The 22,289-nt window shown below is 46.9% G+C and overlaps 2 protein-coding genes and 1 long non-coding RNA gene across 8 annotated transcripts in view; 2 read left to right on the top strand and 1 right to left on the bottom strand.

Annotated features, from left to right (window-relative positions):
• Positions 1-34: 34 nt before the first annotated feature.
• Positions 35-22,289, top strand: part of LOC126984826 (uncharacterized) — a 136,489-nt gene continuing 114,234 nt past the window's right edge. For 4 of the 6 annotated variants that reach the window (XM_050839029.1, XM_050839027.1, XM_050839030.1 and 1 more), the window contains exons 1-3: positions 45-265; positions 2,790-2,908; positions 3,991-4,072. In XM_050839029.1, coding sequence (XP_050694986.1) covers positions 2,825-2,908; positions 3,991-4,072 — 166 coding nt within the window. In that variant the 5' untranslated portion in view covers positions 45-265; positions 2,790-2,824. The other 2 variants (XM_050839028.1, XM_050839026.1) reach the window with 2 other exon arrangements.
• LOC126984843 (uncharacterized) overlaps positions 3,193-22,289 on the bottom strand; it is a 31,012-nt gene continuing 11,915 nt past the window's right edge. The window contains exon 2 of the long non-coding RNA XR_007737942.1: positions 3,193-3,268. This is a non-coding gene — a long non-coding RNA (uncharacterized LOC126984843). The remainder of the gene's footprint in view (positions 3,269-22,289) is intronic.
• Positions 3,490-22,289, top strand: part of LOC126984829 (uncharacterized) — a 133,034-nt gene continuing 114,234 nt past the window's right edge. Inside the window, exon 1 of the mRNA XM_050839041.1 lies at positions 3,490-3,752. The gene's annotated coding sequence lies outside the window, so the exon portion shown is untranslated. The remainder of the gene's footprint in view (positions 3,753-22,289) is intronic.

The raw sequence follows: 22,289 nt of genomic DNA, 5'->3' as shown, positions 1-22,289 counted from the left end.
TGCGTGTAGCGGAATTATAAAGTTCCAGTTGGCAACACTGCCAGGTGACAACAACAGCACGCGCCGAGCCCGAGCAGCATCCCTTCTGGCCCTGCCCAACCAGCCCCCTAAAACACCCCAGAAGAAGAAGACGACGAAGGCTCCACACCCACGGGCCAGCGCTGGGGACCTGCTGGCCAGCGACACCCTCAGCCCCAACACTGCCAGGACAACACCTCCACCACCGCCGCCGGGAAGTCTTAACCTTCTCATGCAGCAGAAGTAGGTAAGCTTCTCCTTGACAGAGTGGAATCAAAGGCTCTTCGTCTCATCAGCTCTCCTCCTCATACTGATAGTCTTCTACCTCTCAAATTCCGCCGCCATGTTGGCTCTCTATCTTCTATCGATATTTTCATGCTGACTGCTCTTCTGAACTTGCTAACTGCATGCCTCCCCTCCTCCCGCGGCCCCGCTGCACAAGACTTTCTACTCATGCTCATCCCTATACTGTCCAAACCCCTTATGCAAGAGTTAACCAGCATCTTCACTCTTTCATCCCTCACGCTGGTAAACTCTGGAACAATCTTCCTTCATCTGTATTTCCTCCTGCCTATGACTTGAACTCTTTCAAGAGGAGGGTATCAGGACACCTCTCCTCCCGAAATTGACCTCTGATTTTGAACACTCCTTTAACCTCTGTTCTGGAGCAGTAAGTAGCAGGCCTTTTTTAATTTTTTTCATTACGCCCTTGAACCGTTTCCGTAGCTGTAAAAAAAAAAAAAAAAAAAAAAAAAAAAGCACCACTCACAGAAGCTCTCAGAAGAATTCCGGAAGAGGCTAACAAAGCCTGTGTCTCCGGCTCGAGATAACTCTTACTCTGATCGTTCTGGTAGTCTCCGTGGTCGAGTTGTCTGGACCCGTGCCCAATATCAATGGCTTCCATGTGCTCAAGTTTTTGTCTCTGTGATCTCCATGCCTTTTCCAACCTATTTTCAAAGGTTTTAACTGATGGTGCACTCACTACTGCTTCAGGGAGGCTGTTCCAGATATCCACCACTATTACAGAATGAATATTTTCTTATATCTAACCTGGCACGTTGTTTATATATCTTCTTACTATGTCCCCGTGTAGCTTGATAATTTTGATCCAGCACACGCCGCCGCCGTGAGAGGACGTGCCTGCTCTCTCCTCAACACATTTGAACTCAGCTGGCCTGCCTCCACTCTACTACAGCATTTTTGCTGAACACTGGTAGTTTGCTCAGCCCAACCGGTAACCCTACCACCTTTCTTCCTTGCAATGCCCTTTCTCTTATCTCTCCCTCCATACCACCATGCTTACACATAACTGATCCAAGGTACGTAAACTCATTGACCTCCTCCATTTCTTCACCATTCAGAATTATTTTGCATTCTTTTTCACATTCAATTCCCACTCTATATGGGCATAAAAAATCTACAACCTCACTTCTACTTTGCTCACAAACCATCTCTTTACTTCTGTTGACATTTACTTTCAGCTTTCTCCTATTACAGACACTATCAAAAACACTGACCAAAACTACATAGTAATTTCCCGAATCTTTCTCCTCGACATTTTTCTTTCCGGCATTTGCTCTGAATTCCTTCTCTCTTTTCCTTTCCTCAATGGTCATATCATGAGACACACCAACCTTCCTAAATATTTCACCTTTGGCATCTTTCAGCCTGAACAAGTTTCTCGTAATCCTTTCTTTCAAGGATCCTCTCAGTCACCACTATGAACCTTGGTAGGCTACTCTGTTCTGTTTCTCCCTTGTATCTTCCAATTCGTCTTATCTCCTCAATATCACTGTCCAAACATGTCAAGCCCATCTCACTGCATAATTCTATGAAAATTAGCTTGTCATGCTCAATTTTTTCAGACCTAATTGCCAAGTTCATGCCCTCTTTCACCTTCTCTGGGATACCATACAAGACAATGTTGTTTTTCCTGTCTAATCTATTTTTTACTTGATTGGTAGTTTTATCCAACAGTTCTTTACCATTATGAGCATTGAGGAGCCCAAAAGCAGTAGCTCCTTCAGTACTAGACCCACTGCAAACCTTTGATGCCTCTGTCTTCAAGACATCCCTGTAGGATTTTGCCAAATCTTCCTTCACCTCTGCACTCACTTTGTTCCTCGTGTCGACTGTTATATCAACTGTTTTGCTTTCCACTGCTTCATTAATCACACTCTTGACTTCCTCCCCAACTTTCTGCTTGACTTCATCAATCCTAGATTTGAACTCACTGTTCACTTGAGACCTGATATCATCTCTAATTTCCTCCTTCAGATTCTTGACATCACTCTTGATCTCCTCTAAGGCCTCAGTGGTTTTAGTTTCCAGGGCATCCATACGTCTTTCTACTTTATCCTGTCTCTTGGATGTGTTGGTTACTTGTTTGAACAATTTCCCCGCAACAATATCGCATTTGGTACAATACCAGTGAATCTTACTTACTTGATTGCTGCTCAGGAAATTATACACTGCCTCAGTGACCTCCTCACACTTTATGTGGTGCCACATTTCACATAGTTCACAGCCTAGAGCCTTGTCTTCCTCACCAACCTTAACCTTACAGACTGGGCATGTGTCTGTTTGTTTATCTGCGTCGCTATCGTCTGCCCCTGTCAGCTGATCATCCCCGCCCCCAGCCGCAAGGCTTGTTTTGCCAGATCCAACAGTATCCTTGGTTTTTGTGCCCGCCTTCTTACTAGACGGATTATTCTTCGAACGATTCATTCTTCTGGCAATATTACTATTGGAGAATTCCTTCACTTTTACAGAGCTCTCATGGGCACGTCCACCCTCGACCACGACAATGGACCCTAGGCCGCCGGTGTGTGGAGGAAAAGAGAACAAGGAAAGAACGAGGACAACAACAACACACTCAGCTTCCGCAAAGGTTGGGGCCGCCTCACCTGCAGGGCTGGACAGCAGCATGAGGGGCCAGGACAAGCAGGAGCAGACTGCTGCAGGGGGCAGGAGGGTCAGTGGTCACCAGATGAAGCAACTGGCTGCTGGCAACTCCAGCAACAAAGGAGAGAGGAAGTTTGTGTGTCTGGAGTGTGGAAAAGAATTAACCACAAGGCAAGGCCTCAGATATCACACCCTTACACACACTGGTGTGAAGAACTATGAATGTAAGGAATGTGGGAAAAAATTCATCCGGAAGAGTCACCTTGATAGACACACCCTTACACACACTGGTGTGAAGAACTATGAATGTAAGGAATGTGGGAAACAATTCATCCAGAAGAGTCACCTTGATAGACACACCCTTACACACACTGGTGTGAAGAACTATGAATGTAAGGAATGTGGAAAAAAATTCAACCGGAAGAGTCACCTTGATACACACACCCTTACACACACTGGTGTGAAGAACTATGAATGTAAGGAATGTGGGAAAAAATTCATCCGGAAGAGTCACCTTGATACACACACCCTTACACACACTGGTGTGAAGAACTATGAATGTAAGGAATGTGGGAAAAAATTCATCCAGAAGAGTACCCTTGATACACACACCCTTACACACACTGGTGTAAAAAGTCATGAGTGTGAAGAGTGCGGGAAGAGGTTCAGTGTGAAGCAGGCACTCAATCGACATGTCTTCAGGCACTATGGCCTTAGAGAGTTCAAGTGTGATGTTTGTGGAAAGCTCTTTAAGACAAGGGATGACATTGCCAGGCACATGAAGATCCACTTCTGAAGTGTGTCTGCCTACAGTAGTTATAGTGACCAAGGTAGGGAAGGGGAGAGGAAGGGAAGAGAGAGGAAGGGGAGGAAGAGGAAGGCAAGGCTGCAGTAGGGAAGGGGAGGCTAGCCCAAGAACGGGAAGGGAAGGGAAGGGAAGGCAGAGCAAGGGAAGGAAATCCCAAGGAAGGGAAGGAAAGGGAGGGTAATGTGGTGTGGCTGGGTGTGGTGTGGTGTGGCAGGATTTGACTCGGCGACTTTTTACCTCGCTGTTGGTGGTGTTTGCAGAAGGACAAGCAGGACCCGGACGGTGACATCATTATGAGGCTTGAGTACGGTCTCCTGAACTCCTCGTCCCTGGAGCTGATTGGTGAGTTGGCGACCCATTTTTCTTTGTTCGCATGTCTCTCTGTCTCTATCTCTGGTTGTGGCTTTTAATTGATGGGTCTGTCTATGTCTGTGTGTCTGAATGTTTTATTTGCTTCTCATTTTCTCTCTCTCTGTCTGGGTCTCTCTTTGTCTTTGTCTGTCTCTGTTTTTCTCTCATTTTCTCTCCGTGTGTGTCTCTGTCTCTCTGGATGTTTTATTTGCTTCTCATTTTCTCTGTCTGTCTCTCTGTGTCTTTGTCTGTCTCTGTCTCTCTGGATTTCTGTAGCTTTTCGTGATGGTTGTTTTTTTCTGTTTTTATTTTCTCTGTGTCTGTCTCTGTTTGTGTCTCTGTGTCTGTCTTTGTCTGTCTCTGTCTCTCTCTGGATTTCTGTAGCTTTTAGTGCTAATGGTTGTTTTATCTACTTCTCATTTTCTCTGTGTCTGTCTCTTTGGTAGTATTGCTTTCCTTCTCTTTCTCTACTTATCCCTGTTTCATTTTCCTCCGTTCTCATTTTTTGTTCTCTTTCTGTTCTTATGTCTTATTTTTTCACCGTTTTCCTTTCATTCTTTTCCTTTTTCATTTCTCTCTTCCTCTCCTTGTCTTAGTTTTCCCTTTTCATTTCTTCTTCTTCCTTTTGCTGTCTCATTTTCTCTGTGTCTGGCTCTCTGGATTTCTGTAGCTTTTATTTATTTATTTATTTTTACAACAAAGGAGACGGCTCAAGGGCAACAAAAAGTGCATAGAAAAAAAAGGCCTGCTACTCACCGCTGCCATAATAGACGAAAGTAAAGAGTGGCCAAGAGAGAGGTCAATTTGTGGTGGAGAGGTGTCTTGATAATGGCTGTTTTATGTCTACTTCTCATTTGGTCTCTGTCTGTCTCTGTCTCTGGGTTTCTGTAGCTTGTAGTGATAGTTCTCTCTCTCTCTCTCTCTCTCTCTCTCTCTCTCTCTCTCTCTCTCTTCTGGAAAAACAAATTGAGTAGGTAACCTGGTGCGCACTTTCTCCGCAGAGCAACCCACGTGTACCTCCCCAGTCTAATGGTGAGCCTGGCGCCGCCCCTCGTGGTCTTCCAGCCTCCTCACCAGTGCATCTTCCACTCCTCCGAGCTTGTGTATAACTTGACCAACCAGTGATGAGGTGAGTGAGGGAAGGAACAGAAGGAAGGGAGAGGAAAGGAAGGAAAGGAAGGGAAGGGAGAGGAAAGGAAGGGAAGGTTGAGAAAGGGAAGGGAAGAGAAGGGAAGGTCAAGGAAGGGAAGGGAAGGTCAAGGAAGGGAAGGGAAGGTCAAGGAAGGGAAGGGAAGGTCAAGGAAGGGAAGGGAAGGGAATGGAATGAAAGGGAAGGGAAGGGAGAGAAAGATAAAGGAGTGGAAGGGAAGGGAAGGGAGAGGAATCAGAATCAGAAACTTTATTTCCAATTTATACAATGGTTATTCTTTACAGGCTTAAAACTATTGATCATAGTATATAGAGTGTTCCCCCCCCCCAGGCGGGGACTCCGAGGCAGGGTGAAGGTGTGCCATTTTGAAATTTGGGAAAAGATGTCTACATAGTTTGTCTATTTTTGATCTGTTGTCTGTCTGGAAAGCTGGATTTTCTTATAGCCTTCTCAAACTAATGCTTCCTCTACATAGTTTGTCTATTTTTGATCTGTTGTCTGTCTGGAAAGCTGGATTTTCTTATAGCCTTCTCAAACTAATGCTTCCTCTACATAGTTTGTCTATTTTTGATCTGTTGTCTGTCTGGAAAGCTGGATTACCTCATGTCATTAGAATGCAATTGAGACCTTTTCTTGGCCTTTGGAAAGAGTTGATGTGAGGGGAAGTGTTGAGGATGCCCGCCTACAGTCCTTGCTGAGCAGTTTCTGTGTCTTTCAGAGCGTGTGAAGCAGTTTGCCAACCTGGTCCTGGCCCTCATGATGCTGTTCGCCAGGTACAATCACTGGATGGTGGGCGACAAGTTTGAGAGACTCGCCCCCTCACTGGTAATTATGCCCCGTTGTCATTTTTCCTTCTCTCTGTTCAGGGGCAGGACCTAGTGTTTTTTATGCCTTTTTTGTTTTATTGCCCTTGAACTCTAAAAGATAAAACTACATGACCTCCCTTAACTTAACCTATTCTTCCTTACCCTAGCCTACCTTAACCTAACCTCCCCTTACCTCCCCTCCCCTCCCCACCCAGGTGTTCTTCATGCCAACCTGCCGGCTCATCGCTGAGTACCAAATCCACCGGAAGGAGAAGATGGACAAGGCGGCGGCAGCGGCCAAGAAGTCACCCGCCGCAGCTGCCGAAGGGAAGGACGGAGGAACAGCCGCCAACTCCATCGCTGGCGGCTCCAAGTCTACTCTCATCTCCTCCTCCTCCTCCTCCTCCTCCTCCTCCTCCTCTCTCAACATGGACGGTTGAAAAAGGATGTTTAGTGTGGAGGTGTTTGATTGGGGTATGTGGGTTGGTGTTTATAATTTCATTTGTGTGTGTGTGTGTGTGTGTGTGTGTGTGTGTGTGTGTGCGTGCGCTACCCTTCCCTCCCTCCCTCGCCCCAATGTTTGTCTCTAGGTGTTTGTAGGCGATAAGATGACCTTTCAACACACCTTCTTTCTTTCCTTTATTCTTTCCCTCTTTACGACTTTATTGTAAGTATACGTAACCATAAACTAATGAAATACAAGTTACGTGAACCCTACCCTCGAGATATGTTATTTTGATCTCTGTACATATAGGCAAGATTACGTCTCTTAAACTAACGATATATAAGTTATGTCAACCTTAACCTACGAGGTGTTTGTATAAGTAACCTCAATTCACTGGTATGTTTGTATAAGTAACCTCAATTCACTGGTATGTTTGTATAAGTAACCTCAATTCACTGGTATGTTTGTTTAAGTAACCTCAATTCATTTCATATGTTGTATGTTACAGTGATCTCTGTATGTATAGGGAAGATTACATCCTTTAAACTAGCAAAATATAAGTTACGCCAACCTTACCTACGAGATGTTTGTATAAATAACCTCATTTCATTTCATATGTTACCTTGATCTGTATGTATAGGGAAGATTACGTCATTTAAACTGATGGAATATAATTTGTCAACCTTACTTACGAGATGTTTGTATAAGTAACTTCAATTCACACTTTGATCTCTGTACGTCGAGGCAAGGTTACGTCAGCCCAGCACTCACTGTTTGCTTATTTCTCGTCTTTACGTAGACGTAACATTACGATCCTTGTATTGTTGTAGGACTTGTGTTATGGAGAGGAAGTATTGCTGTAGGACTTGTGTTATGGAGAGGAAGTATTGCTGCAGGACTTGTGTTGTGGAGAGGAAGTATTGCTGTAGGACTTGTGTTGTGGAGAGGAAGTATTGCTGTAGGACTTGTGTTGTGGAGAGGAAGTATTGCTGTAGGACTTGTGTTATGGAGAGGAAGTATTGCTGTAGGACTTGTGCTGTGGAGAGGAAGTATTGCTGCAGGACTTGTGTTGTGGAGAGGAAGTATTGCTGTAGGACTTGTGTTGTGGAGAGGAAGTATTGCTGTTGGACTTGTGTTGTGGAGAGGAAGTATTGCTGTAGGACTTGTGTTGTGGAGAGGAAGTATTGCTATAGGACTTGTGTTGTGGAGAGGAAGTATTGCTGTAGGACTTGTGTTGTGGACAGACAAACAACATAATATAATCTTATAAGGGAAGTAAGAGTGTTATAAAAATTGCAACAGTTTGTCAGAAAGGCCTATTTTTAACCCCTTGACTGTGGATTTCCTACAAGAAGACATCACCAAGCTTTAGGAGTGGAACAAAAAGTGGCTGCTACAATGCAATGAAGAAAAATGTAAAGTCCTGATCCTTGGGAGGGGATATCCAGCACACCAATACCACATGGGAAACACTCCACTATCCACCACAGAGGCAGAGAAAGACCTGGGAGTGTATGTTACCAGGCTACCAGTGAAGGGATATCCAGCACACCAATACCACATGGGAAACACTCCACTATCCACCACAGAGGCAGAGAAAGACCTGGGAGTGTATGTTACCAGGCTACCACTGAAGGGATATCCAGCACACCAATACCACATGGGAAACACTCCACTATCCACCACAGAGGCAGAGAAAGACCTGGGAGTGTATGTTACCACGCTACTACTGAAGGGATATCCAGCACACCAATACCACATGGGAAACAGACCAATATCAACCACAGAGGCAGAGAAGGACCAGGGAGTGTATGTTGCCAGGCTACCAGTGAAGGGATATCCAGCACACCAATACCACATGGGAAACGCTCCACTATCCACCACAGAGGCAGAGAAAGACCTGGGAGTGTATGTTACCAGGCTACCACTGAAGGGATATTCAGCACACTAATACCACATGGGAAACACTCCACTATCCAACACAGAGGCAGATAAAGACCTGGGAGTGTATGTTACCAGGCTACCAGTGAGGGGATATCCAACATACCAATACCACATGGGAAACACTCCATTATCCACCACAGAGGCAGAGAAAGACCTGGGATTATATGTCACCAGGCTACCAGTGAAGGGATATCCAGCACACCAATACCACATGGGAAACACTCCAATATCCACCACAGAAGTAGAGAAAGAACTGGGAGTGTATGTTACCAGGCTACCAGTGAAGGGATATCCAGCACACTGATACCACATGGGACACACTTCACTATCCACCACAGAGGCAGAGAAAGACCTTGGAGTGTATGTTACCAGGCTACCAGTGAAGGGATATCCAGCACACCAATACCACATGGGAAACACTCCACTATCCACCACAGAGGCAGAGAAAGACCTGGGAATGTATGTTACCAGGCTACCAGTGAAGGGATATCCAGCACACCAAGACCACATGGGAAACACGCCAATATCCACCACAGAGGCAGATAAAGACCTGGGAGTGTATGTTACCAGGCTACCACTGAAGGAATATCCAGCACACCAATACTACATAGTAAACACTCCACTATCCACCACAGAGGCAGAGAAAGACCTGGGAGTGTATGTTACCAGGCTACCAGTGAAGGGATATCCAGCACACCAATACCACATGGGTAACACTCGACTATCCACCACAGAGGAGGAGAAAGACCGGGGAGTATATGTTACCAGGCTACCAGTGAAGGGATATCCAACATACCAATACCACATGGGAAACACTCCACTATCCACCACAGAGGCAGAGAAAGACCTGGGATTATATGTCACCAGGGTACCAGTGAAGGGATATCCAGCACACCAATACCTCATGGGAAACACTCCACTATCCACCACAGAGGCAGAGAAAGGCCTGGGAGTATAATTATTTTACCAGGCTACCAGTGAAGGGATATCCAGCACACCAGTACCACATGGGAAACACTCCACTTTCCACCACAGAGGCAGGGAAAGACCTGGGAGTGTATGTGACCAGGCTACCAGTGAAGAGATATCCAGCACACCGATACCACATGGGAAACACTTCACTATCCACCACAGAGGCAAAGAAAGACCTTGGAGTGTATGTTACCAGGCTACCAGTGAAGGGATATCCAGCACACCAATACCACATGGGAAACATGCCAATATCCACCACAGAGGCAGAGAAAGACCTGGGAGTGTATGTTACCAGGCTACCGGTGAAGGGATATCCAGCACACCAATACCACATGGGAAACACTCCATTATCCACCACAGAGGCAGAGAAAGACCTGGGATTATATGTTACCAGGCTACCAGTGAAGGGATATCCAGCACACTGATACCACATGGGACACAGTTCACTATCCACCACAGAGGCAGAGAAAGACCTTGGAGGGTATGTTACCAGGCTACCAGTGAAGGGATATCCAGCACACCAATACCACATGGGAAACACTCCAATATCCACCACAGAGGCAGAGAAAGACCTGGGAGTGTATGTTACCAAACTACCACTGAAGGAATATCCAGCACACCAATACCACATGGGAAACACACCAATATCCACCACAGAGGCAGAGAATGACCTGGGAGTGTATGTTACCAGGCTACCAGTGAATGGATATCCAGCACACCAATACCACATAAGAAACACTCCACTATCCAGCACAGAGGCAGAGAAAGACCTGGGAGAGTATGTTACCAGGCTACCAGTGAAGGGATATCCAGCACACCAATACCACATAAGAAACACTCCACTATCCACCACAGAGGCAGAGAAAGACCTGGGATTATATGTTACCAGGCTACCAGTGAAGGGATATCCAGCACACCAATACCACATGGGAAACACTCCAATATCCACCACAGAAGTAGAGAAAGACCTGGGAGTGTATGTTACCACTTACCAGGCTACCAGTGAAGGGATATCCAGCACACCAATACCACATGGGAAACACGCCAATATCCACCACAGAGGCAGATAAAGACCTGGGAGTGTATGTTACCAGGCTACCAGTGAAGGGATATCCAGCACACCAATACCACATAAGAAACACTCCACTATCCACCACAGAGGCAGAGAAAGACCTGGGAGAGTATGTTACCAGGCTACCAGTGACGGGATATCCAGCACACCAATACCACATGGGTAACACTCGACTATCCACCACAGAGGCAGAAAAAGACCTGGGAGTGTATGTTACCAGGCTACCAGTGAATGGATATCCAACATACCAATACCACATGGGAAACACTCCACTATCCACCACAGAGGCAGAAAAAGAACTGGGATTATATATCACCAGGCTACCAGTGAAGGGATATCCAGCACACCAATACCACATGGGTAACACTCCACTATCTACCACAGAGGCAGAGAAAGGCCTGGGAGTATAATTATGTTACCAGGCTACCAGTGAAGGGATATCCAGCACACCAGTACCGAATGGGAAACACTCCACTTTCCACCACAGAGGCAGAGAAGGACCTGGGAGTGTATGTTACCAGGCTACCGGTAAAGGGATATCCAGCACACCAATACCACATGGGAAACACTCCAATATCCACCATAGAGGCAGAGAAAGGCCTAGGAGTGTATGTTACCAGGCTACCAGTGAAGGGATATCCAGCATACCAATACCACATGGGAAACACTCCACTATCCACCACAGAGGCAGAGAAAGACCTGGGATTATATGTTACCAGGCTACCAGTGAAGGGATATCCAGCACACCAATACCACATGGGAAACACTCCAATATCCACCACAGAAGTAGAGAAAGACCTGGGAGTGTATGTTACCAGGTTACCAGTGAAGGGATATTCAGCACACTGATACCACATGGGACACAGTTCACTTTCCACCACAGAGGCAGAGAAAGACCTTGGAGGGTATGTTACCAGGCTACCAGTGAAGGGATATCCAGCACACCAATACCACATGGGAAACACTCCACTATCCACCATAGAGGCAGAGAAAGGCCTAGGAGTGTATGTTACCAGGCTACCAGTGAAGGGATATCCAGCACACCAATACCACATGGGAAACACTCCACTATCCACCACAGAGGCAGAGAAAGACCTGGGATTATATGTTATTTAGGCTACCAGTGAAGGGATATCCAGCACACCAATACCACATGGGAAACACTCCAATATCCACCACAGAAGTAGAGAAAGACCTGGGAGTGTATGTTACCAGGCTACCAGTGAAGGGATATCCAGCACACTGATACCACATGGGACACAGTTCACTATCCACCACAGAGGCAGAGAAAGACCTTGGAGTGTATGTTACCAGGCTACCAGTGAAGGGATATCCAGCACACCGATACCACATGGGAAACACTTCACTATCCACCACAGAGGCAAAGAAAGACCTTGGAGTGTATGTTACCAGGCTACCAGTGCAGGCTACCAGTGAAGGGATATCCAGCACACCAATACCACATGGGAAACACTCCAATATCCACCACAGAGGCAGAGAAAGACCTGGGAGTGTATGTTACCAGGCTACCAGTGAAGGGATATCCAGCACACTGATACCACATGGGAAACACTCCACTATCCACCACAGAGGCAGAGAAAGACCTTTGAGTGTATGTTACCAGGCTACCCTTGAATGGATATCCAGCACACCAATACCACATAAGAAACACTTCACTATCCACCACAGAGGCAAAGAAAGACCTGGAGTGTATGTTACCAGGCTACCAGTGAAGGGATATCCAGCACACCAATACCACATGGGAAACACTAATATCCACCATCGAGGCATAGAAAGACCTAGGAGTGTATGTTACCAGGCTACCAGTGAAGGGATATCCAGCACACCAATACCACATGGGAAACACTCCACTATCCACAACAGAGGCAGAGAAAGACCTGGGATTATATGTTACCAGGCTACCAGTGAAGGGATATCCAGCACACCAATACCACATGGGAAACACGCCAATATCCACCACAGAGGCAGATAAAGACCTGGGAGTGTATGTTACCAGGCTACCAGTGAAGGGATATCCAGCACACTGATACCACATGGGACACAGTTCACTATTCACCACAGACGCAGAGAAAGACCTTGAAGTGAATGTTACCAAACTACCACTGAAGGAATAGCCAGCACACCAATACCACATGGGAAACACACCAATATCCACCACAGAGGCAGAGAATGACCTGGGAGTGTATGTTACCAGGCTACCAGTGAATGGATATCCAGCACACCAATACCACATGGGAAACACTCCACTATCCACCACAGAGGCAGAGAAAGACCTGGGAGTGTATGTTACCAGGCTACCAGTGAAGGGATATCCAGCACACCAATACCACATGGGAAACACGCCAATATCCGCCACAGAGGCAGATAAAGACCTGGGAGTGTATGTTACCAGGCTACCAGTGAAGGGATATCCAGCACACCAATACCACATAGGAAACACTCCACTATCCACCACAGAGGCAGAGAAAGACCTGGGAGTGTATGTTACCAGGCTAACAGTGAATGGATATCCAGCACACCAATACCACATGGGAAACACTCCACTATCCACCATAGAGGCAGAGAAAGCCTTAGGAGTGTATGTTACTAGGCTACCAGTGAAGGGATATCCAGCACACCAATACCACATGGGAAACACTCCACTATCCACCACAGAGGCAGAGAAAGACCTGGGATTATATGTTACCAGGCTACCAGTGAATGGATATCCAGCACACCAATACCACATGGGAAACACTCCAATATCCACCACAGAAGTAGAGAAAGACCTGGGAGTGTATGTTACCAGGCTACCAGTGAATGGATATTCAACACACCAATACCACATGGGAAACAGTTCACTATCCACCACAGAGGCAGAGAAAGACCTTATGTTACCAGGCTAACAGTGAAGGGATATCCAGCACACCAATACCACATGGGAAACACTCCACTATCCACCACAGAGGCAGAGAAAGGCCTTGGAGTATAATTATGTTACCAGGCTATCAGTGAAGGGATATCCAGCACACCAGTACCACATGGGAAACACTTCACTTTCCACCACAGAGGCAGAGAAAGACCTGGGAGTGTATGTAACCAGGTTACCAGTGAAGGGATATCCAGCACACCTATACCACATGGGAAACACTTCACTATCCACCACAGAGGCAAAGAAAGACCTTGGAGTGTATGTTACCAGGCTACCAGTGAAGGGATATCCAGCACACTGATACCACATGGGAAACAGTACAATATCCACCACAGAGGCAGAGAAAGACCTGGGAGTGTATGTTACCAGGCTACCAGTGAAGGGATATCCAGCACACCGATACCACATGGGAAACACTCCACTATCCACCACAGAGGCAGAGAAAGACCTGGGAGTGTATGTTACCAGGCTACCAGTGAAGGGATATCCAGCACACCAATACCACATGGGAAACACTCCACTATCCACCATAGAGGCAGAGAAAGGCCTAGGAGTGTATGTTACCAGGCTACCAGTGAAGGGATATCCAGCACACTGATACCACATGGGAAACACTTCACTATCCACCACAGAGGCAGAGAAAGACCTTGGAGTGTATGTTACCAGGCTACCAGTGAAGGGATATCCAGCACACCAATACCACATGGGAAACACTCCAATATCCACCACAGAAGTAGAGAAAGACCTGGGAGTGTATGTTACCAGACTACCAGTGAAGGGATATCCAGCACACTGATACCACATGGGACACAGTTCACTATCCACCACAGAGGCAGAGAAAGACCTTGGAGTGTATGTTACCAGGCTACCATTGAAGGGATATCCAGCACACCGATACCACATGGGAAACACTTCACTATCCACCACAGAGGCAGAGAAAGGCCTAGGAGTGTATGTTACCAGGCTACCAGTGAAGGGATATCCAGCACACCAATACCACATGAGAAACACTCCACTATCCACCACAGAGGCAGAGAAAGGCCTTGGAGTGTATGTAACCAGGCTACCAGTGAAGGGATATCCAGCACACCAATACCACATGGGAAACACTTCACTATCCACCACAGAGGCAGAGAAAGACCTGGGAGTGTATGTTACCAGGCTACCAGTGAAGGGATATCCAGCACACCAATACCACATGGGAAACACTCCACTATCCACCACAGAGGCAGAGGGAGGCCTGGGAGTATAATTATGTTATCAGGCTACCAGTGAAGGCAAAATCTGTGCCAATTGCAGCGGACTGGTTAAGAAATATATATACATACAACATTTTGAAGTTTTTTTTTTTTTTTTTTTTTTACATGTGGCCTACAGCGCCGGTAGGCTAATCCATATGAGCCTGATGGTCGGCCCTAGCCCGTCATGGCGCAGGGAATTGTTTATAGTGGTGCCATTATTATTTTACGTCAGCAAATCACTATTCTGCTAGAGGGCGCTTCCCCATGAGATACGCTTTGCTGCCTCACACCACCAGTTGCTGAGTTGTTTTCACGCTGACCAGACGTGCTGCTCCCGCTGTTCATCTACCCTGAGTCAAGAGTTGGCGGCCTTCATCCCGTTATCCTTTTTGGAGCGGCAAGGCTTCGCCACAGCCTGTTATCCATTTAGGAGCTGGCTGCAACACCACCCGTTACCCGTGTAGGGGCGGGTGAGTGCCCATCCTGGTGCACACGTGGAGTTTACGACTCCCTGTCTGCTGGTGAGCTGCCTCGAGGACTGGTGAGTGCCCATCCGGGTGCACACGTGGAGTTTACGACTCCCTGTCTGCTGGTGAGCTGCCTCGAGGACTGGTGAGTGCCCATCCGGGTGCACACGTGGAGTTTACGACTCCCTGCCTGTTGGTGAGCTGCCTCGAGGACTGGTGAGTGCCCATCCGGGTGCACACGTGGAGTTTACGACTCCCTGCCTGCTGGTGAGCTGCCTCGTGGACTGGTGAGTGCCCATCCGGGTGCACACGTGGAGTTTACGACTCCCTGCCTGCTGGTGAGCTGCCTCGAGGACTGGTGAGTGCCCATCCGGGTGCACACGTGGAGTTTACGACTCCCTGTCTGCTGGTGAGCTGCCGCGAGGACTGGTGAGTGCCCATCCGGGTGCACATGTGGAGTTTACGACTCCCTACCTGCTGCTGAGCTGACTCGAGGACTCCACCTCATGCCGCCATGTCTGATGTCCCGATCGGTGCCCACGGTACTCGGCTGTCGGGCACGGAGGTAACCCCTGGCCGTAGCAAGGATGTGAGGAAAGAATCCTCGCATATGGGAGGCTCATCTGCGTCCAGGAGCGGCTCTTCCCACCGGGATTGTTCTCGAAAGAGCCGACAGCATGCCCGGGATCACGTGACTGGCAGTGGAGGCGAATCTGCCCCTCCACCTAACCTCTCTCTCTGCCTTCCACCTCACGGGAGGAAGCTAATGCTCCGGATTGGAAGCTGCTGATGGACACTTTGCTTGCCTTGCGAGGCGATGTGGAGAAGTTGAAGGAGAGCAGCGGGGCTACTGGCGGGGGCGCTGATGTCGCCGCCACCCTTGACAGTGTAAACACGCCCGTGGAGGTGCCTTGTTCTGGTTCGGCCGCGGGGTTTTCTGGGTTTAAGTCGCCTGACCATCGTGTGTCTAGTGATGACGATGACTCTCAAGATGACATTGTGCCAGGTAGTGTCCTCCTGCAGTGCGCCAAGACTTACGGACCTGTGGACGATGTTTCTGTTGACATTGACAAGCAGGTCGCAGACATGGTGAACCATGTGTTCGACAACGGCTTGCGAGACGAGGAGTACAAGGAGATTTTGGATGATGACTCTGCCAGGAGGCCCGGTAACTGTCACGCTTTGGCTCCTGTAGTTTGTAACTCGCAAGTTTTGGATGCGCTGAAGGCAGATGCCAAAAAGGGGGATTTTCGCATGAAAGAGGTAAGCAAGGACATCATCAAAGCTGCCACTATTCTGACTACTAAGTCCCTCACAGTGCTGGATAGGATTGCCCAGGATGGCCGTCCAGATGTGGCCCATGAAGTAGGCATGCTGAATGGTGCTCTGGCATTGCTTGGTTATGCCAACCATAGGAACAATCTGGCCCGTCGCTTTGTCATCAAGCGCGAGATTAATCAGAGGTACTCTCACCTGTGCTCCGACAAGGTGCCTATGACTAGTTTTTTGTTTGGTGATGACGTGTCCCAATCTGCCAAGAACATTGAGGACTCTGAGAAGCTGAAGAACAAGATCATTATGAAGAAACCGCTACCCACTTGGAAATTTGGTGCGGGGAAGGTCAGAGGCTCCTTCGGAAAGTTCCCCTACAAAGGATTGGCATCCAGGTTCCACCCTTATGGACAGCGGACATATGGACACCGGAGTGATCACCGGCAGCCCTACTCACGGCAGGGCTCGGAGGCAAAAAACTCGCGAGGCCGGGGACGCAGCAATCCCCGGCAATAAATCAGGTGGGCCATACATTTGAAGCTGGCAGACTTCAATACTTTGTAAATGAGTGGCATACAATAACAAGTGACGCTATTATTCTGGACATTGTTGCCCATTGCCATCTTGACATTTCTGTAGCTGACATTGGTCCCTTGTTTGCTGAGGATATTGAGTATGTTTTTAGTGAAGAAGAACAGTCAATTATTTGTCAGGAAATTGTGAAACTGCTAGAGCTCAAGGTGATTAAGGAAACCCACAGACAGGAAGGGCAAATCCTTTCCCCCATTTTCTTGCGTAAGAAGAAGGATGGAGGGTTTAGATTGATCCTTAATCTGGAGAAACTTAATCAGCACATTCCTTACAAACACTTCAAGAAGGAAAACTTTGAGCAAGCGATTTGGCTTATTAATAAAGATGCTTATATGGCCTGTGTCGATCTTAGACACGCATACTATTCTGTCACTATAGCGGAAGAGCAGCAAAGGTTTCTGTGCTTTAAATGGCAAGGAAAAATCTATCAGTTCACCTGTCTTCCCAATGGCGTTGCAGAAGGTCCTCGCCTTTTCACCAAATTAATGAAACCAATTTTTGATAAACTGAGAGAAATGGGTCATATTATCACGAGTTTCATTGATGACACGCTTATTTCACACAGCTCTTTCGAAGGATGTCATGAGAGTGTACGTGCCACGGTAGAACTTCTAAGTAAGATGGGTTTCTGTATCAATGCTGAGAAATCTGTCTTGGTGCCTTCTAGACGTTTGGAGTATTTGGGGAACGGTCATTGATTCAGAGACGATGACTGTGACAATGCCTGAACGGAGGAAACAGAAAATCGCTCAGAGTTGCAAGGACTTACTTGATTGTGATAAAACAAAAATCAGGGATGTGGCCAAAGTAATTGGGCAGTTGGTTGCAGCCATTCCAGCAGTTGAAATGGGGAAACTGCACTATCGGAGGTTGGAATCCGCAAAGGTTTCGGCATTAAAGAAGGTTAACGGAAATTTTGACAAATGGATGATCATCACACAGGATATGAAGAGGGATCTGCAGTGGTGGTTATGTAACGTTGCAGTGGAATACAGAAGGATTTTTCGGAGAGGTACTGAAATAGATCTTTTTACTGATGCCTCAAATTTAGGTTGGGGTGGTTCTTTAAATGATCAACAAATCAATGGGAGATGGTCCTTAACGGAAGCAGTTTTCCACATCAATGTGAAGGAACTCCAAGCCATATTACTGACACTAAAGTCGTTTGCACATCAGCTTCAAGGAAAACATGTTAGGGTGTTTTGTGATAACACTACAGCAGTTCACTATGTGAATGAGATGGGTGGCACGAAATCTGCAATGTGTAATGACATCTGCCTTGACATTTGGAACTGGTGTGCATTGAATGATGTCTGGATTACATGCTCCCATGTGCCTGGTAGAGCTAATCTGGTGGCTGATGCTGCGTCTCGGACATTCAATGACAGGCATGAGTGGAAATTGAATGAGGATCTTTTTAGAGACCTTTGTCAGATCTTTGGAGTCCCAAATATTGATCTCTTTGCTTCCAGACTAAATAAACAAGTGCCTCGTTTTTGCTCATGGAAACCTGATCCAGAGGCAGAACACTTTGGTGCTTTTTCAATATGTTGGTCTCAATTTGAACTCATCTATGCCTTTCCTCCCTTTGCTCTGATTGCTAGATGCCTCCACAAAATACGAGCAGAGGCAGCAAGGGGATGGTTGATTGCGCCAGTGTGGCCATCCCAACCGTGGATGGGGACTCTGCTCAGGATGCTCGTTCAGGAACCGCGCCTCATACCGAGAGGGATGAACACACTGCGTCAGCCATCCACAGGGGAGGAGCACCGCATCCTGAAACACACCAGGCTGATGGCATGTCTCTTGTCCGGCAACAGCTACGAGACCGAGGCATTTCTGCGGCAGGTACAGACATTCTCATGGCCTCCTGGAGAGGTTCAACTGCGAAGCAGTACCGGGCACATATCAACAGGTGGCTCCAGTCTTGTAATAGATGGCACATCAATCCCCTTACTCCCACTGTAACTGATATTGTAAACTTTCTGTCCGACACTTTCCACAGAGGTGTGGGCTATGACTCTGTTAACACGGCGCGGGGAGCCCTATCTTCGCTGGGGATAGTTGTCGATGGTTATGGAGCAGGCAATCACCCTCTTGTCAGCAGGTTCTTAAGAGGAGTTTTCAACCTAAGGCCTTCAACACCTAGATATGCGGAGACTTGGGACGTCCAGCTGGTGCTCCATCAACTTCGAACTATGAAACCATTGTGCTCTCTTTCCCTTAAGGAACTGACACTAAAACTTGCAATGCTTATGGCCCTCACACAAGCTGCCAGAGTGCAAACATTACATTTGTTACTGTTGGGAGACATCCGCATTAGACAGGATTATATTTGTCTGGCTGGGGGGAAATATTAAACAATGTAGGCCAAAATTCAATGTGCGGGCTGTGACCTTTAAAGCATATGCTAAGGACTGTAGGTTGTGTGTGTGTGTGAAACATTGAAAATGTACATTACAAGAACTGAACAATTAAGAAGTGGCCTGGATAAGGAAACGGGAACCTTGCTTATCAGCTTCATCAAGCCACACAAACCCGTGACGAAAGACACAATTGCAAGATGGCTCAGAGAAGTGCTTCGTTTGTCGGGAGTAGACACTGAAAAGTACTCGGCTGGCAGTGTTCGTCCTGCTGCAGCGTCAAAAGCCAAGGCCATGGCTGTGCCAATCACCCACATCATGGAGAAGGCTGGCTGGTCTAAGGAGGCCACTTTTGCCAAGTATTACGATAAGGAAATTGTTCCGGAACGCGACGTTTTTCAAGAAGCTGTTCTGCAGTAGAATCTGAGCCTTGGTTGAGATGGAAGTGTCATCATTCTTGTGGCAAAGTACATGATTTGTAGACTATTTAATGTATTGGAGTTTGGGTCTTGGTTGTATTTTTTCCCTCATTCCCAACTAACTGTACCTTCTACCTGTCAAAGTACGACACCCACATGGCTTCAAAATCTCATGGGGAAGCGCCCTCTAGCAGAATAGTGATTTGCTGACGTAAAATTGATGAAGTACATGAGACTTACCGCAGGTCAGTTGAAATGTGCTTCGAATTTTGGGAAGCAAATCACTTCTGCTAGAAGGGAGCTTTCACATGCCTTCCACTCCCGCCCTACACTTTGCAGTGTCATATGGTTGAAGCACTTTCAGTGACGGGACATGGTAACTTACTTTTCATGTGGGTGATCGTACTCTTTAAAGTCTGGTGGTGTGAGACAGCAAAGCGTATCTCATGTGAAAGCTCCCTTCTAGCAGAAGTGATTTGCTTCCCAAAATTCGAAGCACATTTCAACTGACCTGCGGTAAGTCTCATGTACTTCATCAATTATTGGCTCATGCTGCCCCCCGGAGCTCATTCTTGATTCCACTTGTGCTGTAGAGCTTCTTCTAGCGTCTGGGTTGATAGGTGGTCTTCAGGACAGCATGTGGGTAGTCTTAGGCCACTCGGCGGTGACTGAAAAATCCCAGGTGGTTAGCGGCGGATTCGAACCATCATGGACAACGCACCGAATGCGAGGCTGGCACGCTCAGCCACTGCCTCCCCTGAATGCATGCCTACATTTATTTTTATGGTAAAGGAAACAGCTGAGGGCAGTAAATGAAGCAGGAGTCACATCACGGCAGCCACTATAAATAAAATTCGCCTGTTCCGCTAATGGGCTGGGGCCGTCCAAGAGGGCCTACTGGTGCTACAGGCAGACAGGGGATAGACAGGAAGCTGATGAGAAAATAGAATTCCCAAACCAATTCTGGTGTGTGTTTGTATGCATGTGTGTGTGTGTGTGTGTGTGTGGACTAGAACAAACAAACAAAAACATAGACCAATAGTTACATTAGGAAGACATACTCAATAAGGAAAAAACTTATTCATGGAAACCAACAAGGAAAGGTTAGATACTGAGGAAGGGAGGAAGAACAAAGGGGTGGAATAAGATAACATGTGCTTGTGTTCTTAGAACTGAGTGTTGGAAGATCAAGACAGGAAGGAAGGGCATGATTGCAGGCTGCTGGAAAATACAATACAATACATTACGATAGATTACAGTACGGAAAGTATGTACCCACCTCTAATAGTACATACTGAGGATGATATGTAGCTACTTCTTCCATCCTCACAATTAATACAGGAAGGAAGGGCATGATTGCTGGCTGCTGGAAAGTACAAAAAGATACATTGCAATAGATTACAATATGGGATAATAGTGTAGCTACTTCTAATAGTATATACAGAGGATGATATGTAGCTACTTCTTCCATCCTCACAATTAATACAGGAAGGAAGGGCATGATTGCAGGCTGCTGGAAAGTACAAAAAGATACATTGCAATAGATTACATCATGGAATAATAGTGTGTAGCTATACTAATACAGAGGATAATATGTAGCTACTTCTTCCATCCTCACAACGAAGGCAGCATTTCCAGACAGTAAGTAACAGCATAATCGCAAACCTCTGGAAGATACAAAGTGACACAAAGTGAAAACATAATTGGAAGCTGCTGCTGGAAATTACGAAAAGGACATTACGAGATGAAACACAACAGACCAGTGTGCTTCCTCCTTCCTCTGAATTATGGCAAAATCTCTTGGACAGGAACTGAAAAGAAAATGACAAACTGTTGGAAAAATACAAAGAACTACTGGGAAAGAAATGGACGCAAGGTGATAGATTATGTTACGAAATGGGGAAATAATATGTGAACTAACTGTCCCTTCCCCTGAATAGAGACACATAACCCAATGCCAAGGAAATAAAAAGACACTAGACCAGTGGCTCCCAAACTTTTTACATGATGCCCCCTATTGATTTATAAGAAATCCTCACGCCCCACATCATTTGTTACTCCTTCATGTGTGTGTGTGTGTGTTTATTTCTTGCAAAACTGCAATTTTTGGCAGATGGAATCACGCCCTCTCTTTACCTAGCTCACGCCCCCCAAGGAGGCATGCCCCCCAGATTGGGAACCACTGCACCAGACGATAGATTGTCATGAAATAGGGCAATAATATGTGGGGTCATCAGTACAGGTGTGTGGTCATCAGAGCAGGTGTAGGGTTGGCAGGGCAGGTATGGGACCATCAAGGATTATTGTCAGGACAGGTGTGGGGCTGTCATGGCAGGTATGGGGCCTTTGGGGCAGGTGTGAGGATGGCAGGGCAGGTGTGGGATTGTCAGGGCAGGTGTGGGGCTGTCAGGGCAGGTGTGGTGTCATCAGTGCAGGTTTGGGGTCGTCAGGGTAGGCGTGGGGCCATCATGGAAGGTGTTGGATCGTCACGGCAGGTGTGGGGCCGTCATGGCAGGTGTGGGGCCTTCGGGGCA

This window comes from Eriocheir sinensis, chromosome 57 (genome assembly GCF_024679095.1).
Source record: "Eriocheir sinensis breed Jianghai 21 chromosome 57, ASM2467909v1, whole genome shotgun sequence".
In the NCBI taxonomy this organism is placed as follows: Eukaryota; Metazoa; Arthropoda; class Malacostraca; order Decapoda; family Varunidae; genus Eriocheir; species Eriocheir sinensis.
Note: the sequence above shows the minus strand (reverse complement) of the source record. Positions and strands in the feature narration are given on the sequence as shown.